Below are 12,040 nucleotides of genomic sequence, written 5' to 3'. Positions count from 1 at the left end.
TGGACGTATTTCGTCCAATCAGGCTCAGGTATAAGGGTGGGGCGAGGCGGGTTTCGAAAATTATTTTCGTTTCCTTGAGGCGGAACGCATAACAAAGAGCTGCGCGTGCGCGACACCGCAAAGCATTATAGGAATAGTAGTCCAACACTGTCTTTTACATAGAGTGAAGTGCAATTTTTTTAAGACAAGCTTCTGGCGTGCTGGATGGGTATGGAGGTGGCTGAATACAACGTGCTGCTGTAGTTCTTCCAGATGGCATGGGCAATCCAGCGTCTGAATTCCTTTCTCGTTTACATTTAAATCTGCCGATCCCACAGGTATATAGGGAAGTTATGAAAAAGGCATTTATCTTATATAATGCAAATGCAGGCTTTCGGAGCTGGGTTGCTCATACTCCCCTTTAAAATTGTGCACATATATGTATGTTTTATGCTGTTTCTGCTAAATTTGACGCCGCAAATCTCCATTGGGGAGATTTCAGCTTATTTCCAGATGTTCCTTATCCAATTTGATTGGTGACAGGCGCTGGATTCCAGTGAGTTGTTGTGGATGATTTTTCTTCCCCCAAGGAGGCTTCAAGAGCTTATATTTAGAAACCGGGGCGCGAGAAACTGCGGAGAGTTGCGGACACAGTTCAGCACTTCACAGAAACAAGCCTCCCCTCCGTGCATTCCATCTACACTTCTTGCTGCATTGGTAAAGCAGGCAACTTAATAAAATACACCACACACAAACTGCTGGAGGAACTCAACGCATCAGGTCGCATCTATGGAAATGAATAAACTGTTGACGTTTCGAACCGAGGACAGGAAAGGAAAGGAAGGGGGAAGACTCCAGAATCTCTCATGTCCTGGAAGGGAAAACCTTACCCTGGGAACAGATGCGGCGGAGGAACTGAGACAGGGGCATTCTAACAGGAGACGGGTTGGGCATGTGAGGGTCGGCCGACAGTTTGTCTCCAGAGATGAAGACAGAGGAGGGAGGTGTCAGAAATGCACCAAGTGAATTTAGAGATCAGGGTGGAAGTTGGAAGCAATGTTGATGAAATTGACGAGCTCAGCAGGGGGTGCATGAAGCAGCACCAGTGCGGTCATCAATGTGGCGAAGCAAGAGTTGGGGAGCATTCCCGTTACACGATGGAATGGACACTTGACTTTACAATCTACCTCCCAGGGCCCGTGTGCCTCCTTCTTCCCTTTTTCCCATAGCCCACTCTCCTCTCCTATCAGATTCCTCCTTCTTCAGAATCAGGTTTAACATCCCCGGCAAAAGTCATGAAATTAGTAGTCCTTGCGGCAAAATGTGAATTACAATAAGTATATAGATATATATATATGTGTGTGTGTGTGTGTGTGTGTGTGTGTGTACATATATATAGTTACGTTAAATAAGTAGTGCAAAAATGTTTAAAAATTAAGAAGTAACAAGGTAGTGTTCACGGGTTCGATGTCCATTCAGTAATCGGATGGCAGAGGGGAAGAAGCTGTTCCTGAATCACTGAGTGTTGGCCTTCAGGCTTCTGTATCTCCTACCTGAGGGTAGCAATGAGAAGAGGGCATGTCCTGGGTGATGGGGGTTCTTAATGATGGATGCCGTCTTTCTGAGGCCTCTCTCCTTGAGGATGTCCTGGATACTACGGAGGCTGGAGCACATGATGGAGCTGACTGAGTTTACAACTCTGTGCAGCTTACTTCGATCCTGTGCAGTAGGACAAAACGCTGGAGGAACTCAGCCCCACCCCCAAACCAGACAGTGATGCAGCCAGTTAGAATGCTCTCCACCGTATATCTGTAGAAATTTGCGAGTGTTTTTGGTGACACGAAATCTCCTCAAAATCCTAATGAAATATAGTCGCTGTCTTTATAGCTGCATCGATAGATCCTCCTGATAGATCCTCAGAGATATTGACACCCAGAAACTTGAAATTGCTCACTGTTTCCACTTTTGATCCTGCTGAGGACCAGTGTGTGTTCCCTTGCCTTCCCCTTTCTGAAGTCCACGATCAGTTTTTTGGTCTTACTGCATTGAGTGCAAGGTTGTAGCTGCTACTCAACTAGCTGGTAGCATGCGATTAGCATCACGCTTTACATTGCCGGATATCGGAGTTGTATGTTCCCTCCCTATGCTCCGCTTTCCTCCCACAGCCCAAAGGTGTACGGGTTAGAGTTAACACGAGGAAATCTGCAGATGCTGGAAATTCAAGCAACACACACAAAATGCTGGTGAACGCAGCAGGCCAGGCAGCATCTGTAGGAAGAAGTACAGTCGACGTTTCGGGCCGAGACCCTTCGTCAGGAGGTCCGAAACGTTGACTGTTCTTTTCCACGGATGTTGCCCGACCTGCTGAGTTCCTCCAGCGTTTTGTGCGTGTTGCTTTGACCCCAGCATCTGCAGAATATTTTGTGTAACTGTAAGAAGAGATAGTAAGAGATTTGAAAGTGGGAGGGGGAGGGGGAGATCCGAAATGATAGGAGAAGACAGTGGGGGGGGGGGGATGGAGCTAAATCAGGCTTTAGAGCTGGAAAGTTGATTGGCAAAGGGATACAGAGTTGGAGAAGGGGGAGGATCATGGGACGGGAAGCCGAGGGAGAAAGAGAGGGGGAGGGAAGCCCAGAGGAAGATGAAAAGCAGGCAAGGGGTGATTGTGAGAGGGACAGGGAAAGAAAAAAAAGGGGGAATAAATAAATAAGGGGGTAAGAACGGGGGGAGAGGCATTAACGGAAGTTGGATAAATCAATGTTCATGCCATCAGGTTGGAGGCTACCCAGACGGAATATAAGGTGTTGTTCCTGCAACCTGAGTGTGGCTTCATCTTGACAGTAGAGGGGGCCGTGGATAGACATGTCAGAATGGGAATGGGACGCGGACTTAAAATGAGTGGCCACTGGGAGATCCCGTCGACTGTACTTCTTCCTATAGATGCTGCCTGGCCTGCTGCGTTCTACCAGCATTTTGTGTGTGTCGCTCGGGTTAGGGTTAGTAAATTAAGGGCGTGCTCTGTTGGCACCGGAAGCGCGGGGACACTTGCAGGCTGCCCCCAGCACATCCTCAGAATGTGTTCGACCTTTAACATACAGCGATGCATTTCACCGCATGTACACGTGACAAATAAAGCCGATCTTTAAAAGCTTGGGGAGAAGAGAAGAGCAGGGGAAAACAAAAAAGAGAGGGGGGAGCTAGAGGACTGAGAGAAGGGAGATGGAAGAAAGGGGTGGAGAGAGAGAGGGAGGGAAGAGAGAGAGTGGACAGGGGAAAGTGAGATATCTAGGGACTGTGGAGACCTTCAGGTTTCTGGGTGTCACAATCTCCCACGACCTGAAGTGGACACCCAACGCGGACACTCTTATCAAAAAGGCTCAGCAGAGGTTGTATTTCCTACGTCAACTCAGGAAGTAACAACTTGCCTCAGGAGCTGCTGATTCAATTCTATTCAGGAATAATCCAGTCTGTTCTCTGTTCGTCCATCACTATCTGGTTTGGATCAGCTACCAAACAAGACAAGAATAGACTCCAAAGAACCGTCAGGGCTGCGGAAAGGATTATTGGTGTGAAGCAGCTCTCTATCCGGGACTTGTATGCATCGAGAGTCAGGAAGCGAGCAAGCAGCATCATTGTAGACCCATCGCACCCTGGACATCACCTGTTCCAACTCCTTCCTTCTGGTAGGCGCTTTAGATCAGTGTGCCAGGACAAATAGGTACAAGAACAGTTTCTTTCCGTATGCAATCAGTCTTATGAACACTTTAATTTTAGTCTATTATAAACCAAGTCCACCTGTACATACACAGGTATACCTCATTGTATATACTTCACGATCATTTGCACTATTGTTTTGTTTGCTTTTTGATTCTGTACAGCGAGAGCTCGGGGAAATCGGCATCAAATTCCCTGTATGTGTCCACATACTTGGCGATAATAATTCTGATTCTGAATCTGAGGTGTGCAGAGATGTGGGAAGGTTTCGGGCAGTTGTAGTCAACCCAGATAAGTGGGGCATCTGAAATGACACAATATTTCAGAAAAGTCTGTGTAGAACATAGCTTCCCTTTACACAATAGGGGTTGCTGAAGACAGAAAAATAGTTGTAACGTAAGGATGTGAAAGACACCCAACAACTAAAGGACGATTGCTTTACTAACTTCATAGAATTATTGGGTGTCGGCTTGTAGTTTCTGTTGATTTTTAACACCTCTATTGTGAATGGCAATTGATCTCGCAAGTAAGGAACTCAAACACACAGAGTCAATATCCGTAACTGATCAGCGAATTCTGTGTTAAAATAGCAGTTTCTGTCCTGGCTTCACAACAAGGGCCACGGCTGTTCTCCTTGTGCACGTGTGATTGAGGAGCAAGTGTGTGCGCGTTCGAAGTCCAGTTATCGGCGACAGCAGAGATTTCCAGGCAGTGTTGGAGCGATTTGTGAATTGGACAACAGTGTGAAAGTTCAAGGCACTCCAGTGGACAGAGCATAGGGCGGTGGGCACAGTTAAAGTCTGGTAACAGTAGTCCAACACACAGAACGTGGGGCTTTCCTTCACCCAATCACTGCTCAATAACATGCCCACGGAAAACCACATGATTGTGCGGGAAATAACGACAAACAATGGCAGTAGTAACATTTATATGTCTTTCATGACATCCACTTTAAAGTACAGCACGATTTTTAAAAAAGGTGGGAATGTAAGTACAGAAAGATCCCACTACCCTGGTTAGTTGACGGCGCCTTTACCTCCACACCGGAAGGGGCCTTGGTTTACCGGCCGTACCCTCTGCCGCTGCGCCATTCCGACCAGTCACAGCAGTTGAGGGGAGGGGGAGTCTTGGCCCAGGTACACACACTGCAGCGGGGCACACTCCCCGGATCCAGTCACCCGGCTCTGAGGGTGGATTCAGTGAATGGGGGAAACTCAGGCACGCAGCCCCTCAGAGTCAGCATCGCAACCTCAGCCTTCGTAGTGAAGGTGGAGAGACAAATGTACAGCACAGGAGCACGCCCTTCGGCCACCATGTCTGTGCTGAACATGATGCCAAATTAATCCCGTCTGCCGGTGGATGGTCGATATCCCTCCATATCCCACCTATTAGCCTCTTGATCACAACCACCCTATGTGCTTTCAACACCACCCTCTGCAGCCTGTTCCAAGAACTTTCTCCCCCCACCCCCTCAAATGTACAGTCGCCCTCTAGTCCCCATCCTGATGAAGGGTCTGGGTCCAGAGCATTGAGTGTTTATAGTCCCTCCATAGATGCTGCCCAATGTGCCGAGCCCCTCCAAGATTTTCTGTGTGTTGCTGAAGATTTCCAGCATCTACAGAATCTCTTGTGTTTATGATTTGACACTTCTACCCTGGGGTAAAATACTCTACTCAAACCATGCCCATCATAATTTTATGAACTCCCCTCAGCCCCCGATGCTCCAGAGAAAACAGACAACTTAGGATACATTAATGTACATTCAGCGGCCACTTTATAAGGTACAGGAGTGGAACCCAGTGTAGCCCGTCCACTGCAAGGTTCAACGTGTTGTGTGTTCAGAGATGCCCTTCTGCACACCACTGTTGTAACACATGGTTATTTGTGCTTCTGTTGCCTTCCTGTCAACTTGAACAAGCGGCCATTCTCCTCTGACCTCTCTCATTAACAAGGCATTTTTGCCCACAGAACTGCCACCCACTGAATTCTCTGTAAATTCTAGAGACTGTTGAGCCTGAAAATGCCAGGAGATCAACAGTTTCTGAGATACTCAAACCACCCCACCATTCCACGGTCAGTCACTTGGATCACATTTCTTCCCCGTTCTGATGTTTGGTCTGAACAACAACTGAACCTCTTGACCAGGTCTGCATGCTTTTATGCATTGAGTTGCTGCCACATGATTGGCTGATTAGATACCTAATAACGTGGCTACTGAGTATACAGTACCTTCTTTTGAAGCTGGTAGACATTTTTCTACCCTTATAACCTTATCCAAGATCTTCAAGTGCCTCTAATTCCAGTAGTCCTGGCTTCCATTACTCTGCCATTGAAACTATGTCTTCAATTCGAGCACCAGAATTTCCCCCACCTCCTTAAACTTATATAGATTGAAAGGCCTAAATAGGGTGGATGTGGCGAGGAAGTTTCCTATAGTGGGGGAGTCTAGGACTAGCCTCAGAATAGAAGGACATCCCTTTAGAACAGAGATGAGGGGGGATTTCTTTACATTGACTGTGGAGGCCAAGTCATTGGTATACAGTATTTAAAGTGGAGGCTGATAGGGTCTTGATTAGCCAGGGTGTCAAATGTTACGGGGAGAAAGCAGGAGAATGGAGTTGAGGGGGATAATATTTCAGTCATGATGGAATAGCAACTTCACCATGGACGGTCCCAAGCCTGGCTGTGAAAGGGGGAGGGTTGGGTATGGGGTTAGCAACCCCATCCTGTTAAAACCCAGAGCTACAGAAACACCAACAGAAGGTCCAACAACCTCATCCTGGAAGAGGAAGGATCTTCACCAAGACTGGCCCAGGACAGAGGACTCTGGTGAGCTGCTGTCAGCGGCCTGTGCCCCACAGGGGTGACGGGCTTAAGAAGATGATGATGGAATGGTGGTGCAGACTCAATGGGCCAAATGACCTAATTTTGTTCCCATGTCTTATGTTCTTAAACCTCTCTGGCTCCTGCTTCTCCTTCGGGACAAAGTGTTTGGCCAGAGGAGCTCTAGTCAGGGAATCACAGAGGGCTGTGAACAGCAGCTCAGTGCATTGTGCAAACCAGCCTCGCCTCATCGTCTCTGCGTACACGTATAACAGTTTAGAATGATGGAGGGAGGAGGGGCAATCTCACTGAAAGGCCTGGGTAGGGGGGACGTGAAGAGGCTGTTTCCAATTGTGGGAGAGTCTAAGACCAGAGGGCACAGCCTCGGATTAAAGGTGTCCCTTTAGAACAGACATGAGGAAGGATTTCCTTAGCCAGAGAATAGAGAACCTGTGAAGGCCAAGTCATTGATGTACTGAAGACACAGATGGACAAGACTTTGATTGGTGTGGGGTTAAGGATTATGGAGAGAATAGGGCTGATTGGCCTGATTCTACTCCTATATCTTATGGTTTTAACAGCAGAATCTGGGGTGGGGAGCTGATGGGAATGTGGGGAGAATTAAAAATGGGACATGTAGATGGATGACTGATGGTCTCAGAGGGCAGAGTGCCCATTTCCCTCACTATGACTAATAAGGATTTGAAATGCCAAGCACAATTCAGCCAAGAGAAAATAACTAATGGTGCTGCTATCTCCCCTCACACCCACACCTGCCCGGAACAAACCATGGGCTTTACTGTGTTACTGTTATCAACTCAGACTCTGGACCAGCTCTGCCCAATGTCATTGCAGCAGTCAAGACAACCTAGCTGGTTTCCCTGGTTCTCAAAGATGATGCCCTGGTTCACAAGGTGTACTCCCCAGGACAGCTGGGGTGACCAGTCACTGGCACTGTTGACCAGAGTGGCAGGCAGGCCAACCAATGGTAGAAGTGCAAAAAGACAGGAGGCCGCCAACATTTGAACCGGTGGGTACAACATAGGTTTGAGTGTGTTCTGGGTAGAGATGACTATCTGTTTTTGATCCTCCCCCATTCTCCCAAACTAGGGCAGCCACAAGCTTCTATTTGTGTCCCCCTCCCTAATGCATGTTGGCGCTGGGAAGCGAGGGGTGCATTGGCGTAGCACCTCCCGGGATGAGCCACTCCTTCTTCAACAGCTAACATAAAGACCGCTGCACACACACACAAACACAAAATGCTGGAGGAACTCAGCAGGTCAGGCTACATCTGTGGAGGGAAATAAACAGTTAAATGTATCGGGTTCAGACCCTTCTTCAGCACTGGAAAGGAAGGGGGCAGAAGCCACAACTGGAGCACCTTCACTGTGTCTGCTGCAAAAGGCAGGATCTCCCGTTGACCACTCATTTCCATGTTGGTCCATGGCCTCCTCTACTGCCACGATGAGGCCACTCTCAGGTTGGGGGAGCAACACTTCATATTCCGTCTGGGTAGCCTCCAACCTGACAGCACGAACACTGATTTCTCTGACTTCCAGTAATTTCTCTCCCCTTCTCTCTTCCCATTCACAATTCTGGTTATCCCTTCACTTCTCCTCACCTGCCCTTCACCTTCCTCAGGTTCCCCTCTTCCTCCTCTTTCTTCCATGGTCCACTGTGCTCTCCTATGAGATTCCTTCTTCATCAGCCCTTTACCTCTTCCACTCATCACCTCCCAGCTTCTTACTTCAGCTCCCTCTTCCCCACTCATCCACCTTCCCCCTCACCTGGTCTCAGCTATCACCTGCCGGCTTGTACTCCTTGCCCTCTCCCACCTTCTTAATCTTCTTCCCCTTCCTTTCCAGACACAACGGAAGTCCCAAAATGGCGACTGTTTATTTATTTCCATAGCTGCTGAGTTCCTCCAGCTTTTTGTGTGTGTGGCTCCAGAGTTCCAGCACCTGCAGCATCTGGTGTTCAGAAAGACCACTGTGACAGAGCAAGTGCCCTGGGGGGGGAGAGGTGGTCAAGTGGAGTGTGAGGCTATGGTCAGCCTATGGAGGTTATCATTTACCATGGTCTCAGGTGGAATCCTGCGAATCCCACATCTCTGAGTAACAGGTATGGGGTCTTTAGCTTCTCCATCATCACCTCTCACATGGGGCTACTGGTCTAAGAGGATGGGTGACTGAGACACATCAGCTGAAGTTGTGGAAACAAACACAAAATCCATGAGGAACTCAGCAGATCAGGCAGTATCCATGGAGAGGGATGAAGAGTTCAGGAAGGGGCTCAGCCCAAGAAGTTGACTCTTTATTCCTCTCCATAGATGCTGCCCAACCTGCAAACCTCCACCCGCGTTTTGTGTGTGTTACTGTGGAATTCCAACATCCTGCATTTATGAGCTGTGGTGGTGGTGGGGGGGGGGGGGTGGGGAGATGAGATTGACCGATTAACCTTTCGCCCCTGTATCTTCCTGCTTTCCTTTTTCATTCTGGGGTTTACGTGTTCATGGGGGGTGGGGGGGTTTGAATAGAATCATCCTCCGACTCAGGACCCAGGTCCCATCATTGGGTAATCAGAATATTCACTTTGTTCGTAAGGGGTTGGGAATTACCAAGTAGCCGGTTGGGAACTTAGTTTCCCCGCTAAAGCAACTCTAAGGCTGAAGAAAGTCTTGCTCTTCAAAAAAGAATAAAGTAGAAGTCTGTAACACTGCACTGTATAATACATTGGTAGGAACACCATGGTTCTGATGCGTAGCTTGTCTCCAATCTCCATCTCCCCCTCCCCCATAAAGGGCAAGTGGACACACCCAACCCTCAATGGCAGTTGTACCCACATACCTAGAGCAAAGCAACGATTAATCACTCCCTTCCAGGCTCGACATATTGGGGAGGGGGAATGTCAGAGAGAGAGAGAGAAAAAGAGAAGATAGGGGGGAGAGATTGAGTGTGGGGGAAGAGGAGAGTGGGGAGGGAGAGGGGAGTGGGGAGAGGAAGGAAAGGGGGAGAGGGAGGAAGAGGGGAGAGGGGAGGGGGAGGAAGAGGGGAGAGAGGAAGGGGAGGGGAGGAAGAGGGGAGAGGGGAGGGGGAGGGAAGGAAGAGGGGAGAGGGGAGGGGGAGGGGAGGAAGAGGGGAGAGGGGAGAAGGGGGGAGGGAGAGGGGAGGGGGAAGGAAGGGGGGGAAGGAAGAGGGGAGGGGGAAGGAAGAGGGGTGAGATGGAGTGAGGGGGAAGGAGAGAGGTGGGGGGAGGAGAAAAAGGAGAGGGAGCACAAGAACAGAAAGAATGAAGAAGAATAAAAAGTGAAAGATAAAGGGAAGAGGTCGAGGGGTTGCAGCCTCACCCATTGTTGGAGACAGGAGATGGAGTGGATTCAAGTGAGCACAAACTACGAGAGGTCAGAATGACCTGACGGATCCCTCCCACACAGACAGGTCCAGAGGGTTGAATTCAATAAGTTATCCACAGATGGTCAGATAGATGTTTCTGGTGGTCTGTGGTGTGCGCAGGATTAACTAGGTTTAAATCAAGGAGCATTTGGAGGAACTGCTCTTCTGTGGACTGTCCAGCGGAGACTTGGAGCCTGGAGAACCGATGCCCTAGGGTTGGTAGAAGATAAGATCAGACTCAAAGGAATCACATTGTCCGTAAATTCAGATTTAGAAAGCCATCGGCTGTTGGGTAACAACTCCCTCCCAGTTGAGATGATTATTTTATTTACAGATAGAGTGCAGGACTGGCCCTTCCAGCCCAACGAGCCACACCGCCCATCCACCCACCTGTTTAACCCTGGCCGAATCACAGGACAATTTACAATGACCAATTAACTTACTAACCAGCTCGTCTTTGGACTGTGGCAGGAAACCTTCTTGGTCATGGGAAGAGGGTAAAAGCTCCTTACAGCTAAAATTGAACTCCAAATTCTGATGCCATGAGCTGCAATAACTATAACGCTACCGTGATGCCCCATCAGATATCAAACCATCTCTGTCTGTGCCAATGCACCAGATACTGGAGGATCTCAGTGGGTCAGGCAGCATCTGTGCAGGGAAATGGACAGTTGACATCTTGGGTTGCAACCCTTCATCTGAACCCCATCCATTTCCCTCCATAGACGCAGTTTGACCTGCTCAGTTCCTCCAGTGCCTTTGTGGGAGGATGTACAGGAGCCTGAAGACACACACTCAACATGTTAGGAGCAGGTTCTTCCCCTCTGCCATCAGATTTCTGAATGGACAAACAACACCAGCTGACTTTTTGCCCTATTTTTGGACTAATATCGTTCTTTTATGTTTCTTACCGTAACTTGTAGTAATTCTTTAACGTATTACACTGTACTGCTGCTGCAAAACAACATATTTTACGACATATGCTAGTGATATTAAATCTGATTCCAATTCTAAATGTGTTGTTTGTGTTAATGGTCGACACAGTCCAAAGATGTGCTGGGGGCCGTCACAAGTGTGGCCATGCCTCCAGTGCCAGTGTTGCAGGGCTACAACTTACTAACCTTAACCCATTTGTCCTTTTGGAAAGTGGGAGAACGCACAAATTCCTTACAGACAGCAGCCGGAATCGAACCCTGACTGTGGTCACTAGTGCTGTAAAGCTTTTCCCCAGGGCTGAAATGGTTGTTACAAGGGGACACAGGTTTAAGGTGCTGGGGAGCAGGTACAGAGGAGATGTCAGGGGTAAGTTTTTTACTCAGAGAGTGGTGAGTGTGTGGAATGGGCTGCCGGAATTGGTGGTGGAGGCGGATACGATAGGGTCTTTTAAGATTCTTTTGGATAGGTACATGGAGCTTAGAAAAATAGAGGGCTATGGGTAAGCCTAGTAATTTCTAAGGTAGGGACGTGTTCAGCACAACTTTGTTGTTTAAAAAAAACAACTTCCCTGCTCCCCTTAAATACATGCCCTCTGCTGTTTGACATTTCTAACCCTGGGAAAAAGAATTTGGAATGTGTTTGGAGTGTGGAAAAACGTACGGGTTAGGGTCAGTGAGTTGTGGGGATGCTACACTGGTGTCAGGAGCGTGGCTGCCCAGAACAATCCTCACTGACTTGATTTGACAAAACGACACATTTCACTATATGCCTCCATGTACTGTACAGCTGACAAATAAAGCTAATCTTTAATTTAGATCTGACTGCCTACCCTAGCTATGCAGCTTGGAATTTTAATAAAGTTCCATCAGGACTCCCCCTGAGTCTGATGCTCCAGAGTGGCAACACGCGAGCCTCCTACACGTGGGGCCGCGAGATGACGCATTGTATGGATGTCAAAGATGGCGTAAACTTACTGACTTCTTGCTTGATTTTATCAATATATCGTGAGCCAGGGTCTGGAAAGCCTATTGGAAATGAGAGGCAAATGACAATAATAAATAATTAGACAGAAATAAATAAACCCACCCCATCACCAAGGACACCTTCAAAGGCGATGCCTCAAGAAGGTGGCATCTATCATGAAGGACCCTCACCATCCAGGTCCTGCACTCTTCTCATTACTACCATGACAGAGG

General features: G+C 48.3%; 1 protein-coding gene across 1 annotated transcript in view; it reads right to left on the bottom strand.

The window, feature by feature from the left end:
• Positions 1-6,400: 6,400 nt before the first annotated feature.
• The window catches only part of rab13 (RAB13, member RAS oncogene family), a 56,047-nt gene continuing 50,407 nt past the window's right edge, over positions 6,401-12,040 (bottom strand). The window contains exons 7-8 of the mRNA XM_063041754.1: positions 11,819-11,869; positions 6,401-10,118 (exon numbers count right to left, since the gene is read on the bottom strand). Coding sequence (XP_062897824.1) covers positions 10,041-10,118; positions 11,819-11,869 — 129 coding nt within the window. The 3' untranslated portion in view covers positions 6,401-10,040. The remainder of the gene's footprint in view (positions 10,119-11,818; positions 11,870-12,040) is intronic.

The sequence above is a fragment of the Mobula hypostoma genome, chromosome 2 (genome assembly GCF_963921235.1).
Source record: "Mobula hypostoma chromosome 2, sMobHyp1.1, whole genome shotgun sequence".
NCBI classification, from domain to species: domain Eukaryota; kingdom Metazoa; phylum Chordata; class Chondrichthyes; order Myliobatiformes; family Myliobatidae; genus Mobula; species Mobula hypostoma.
Note: the sequence above shows the minus strand (reverse complement) of the source record. Positions and strands in the feature narration are given on the sequence as shown.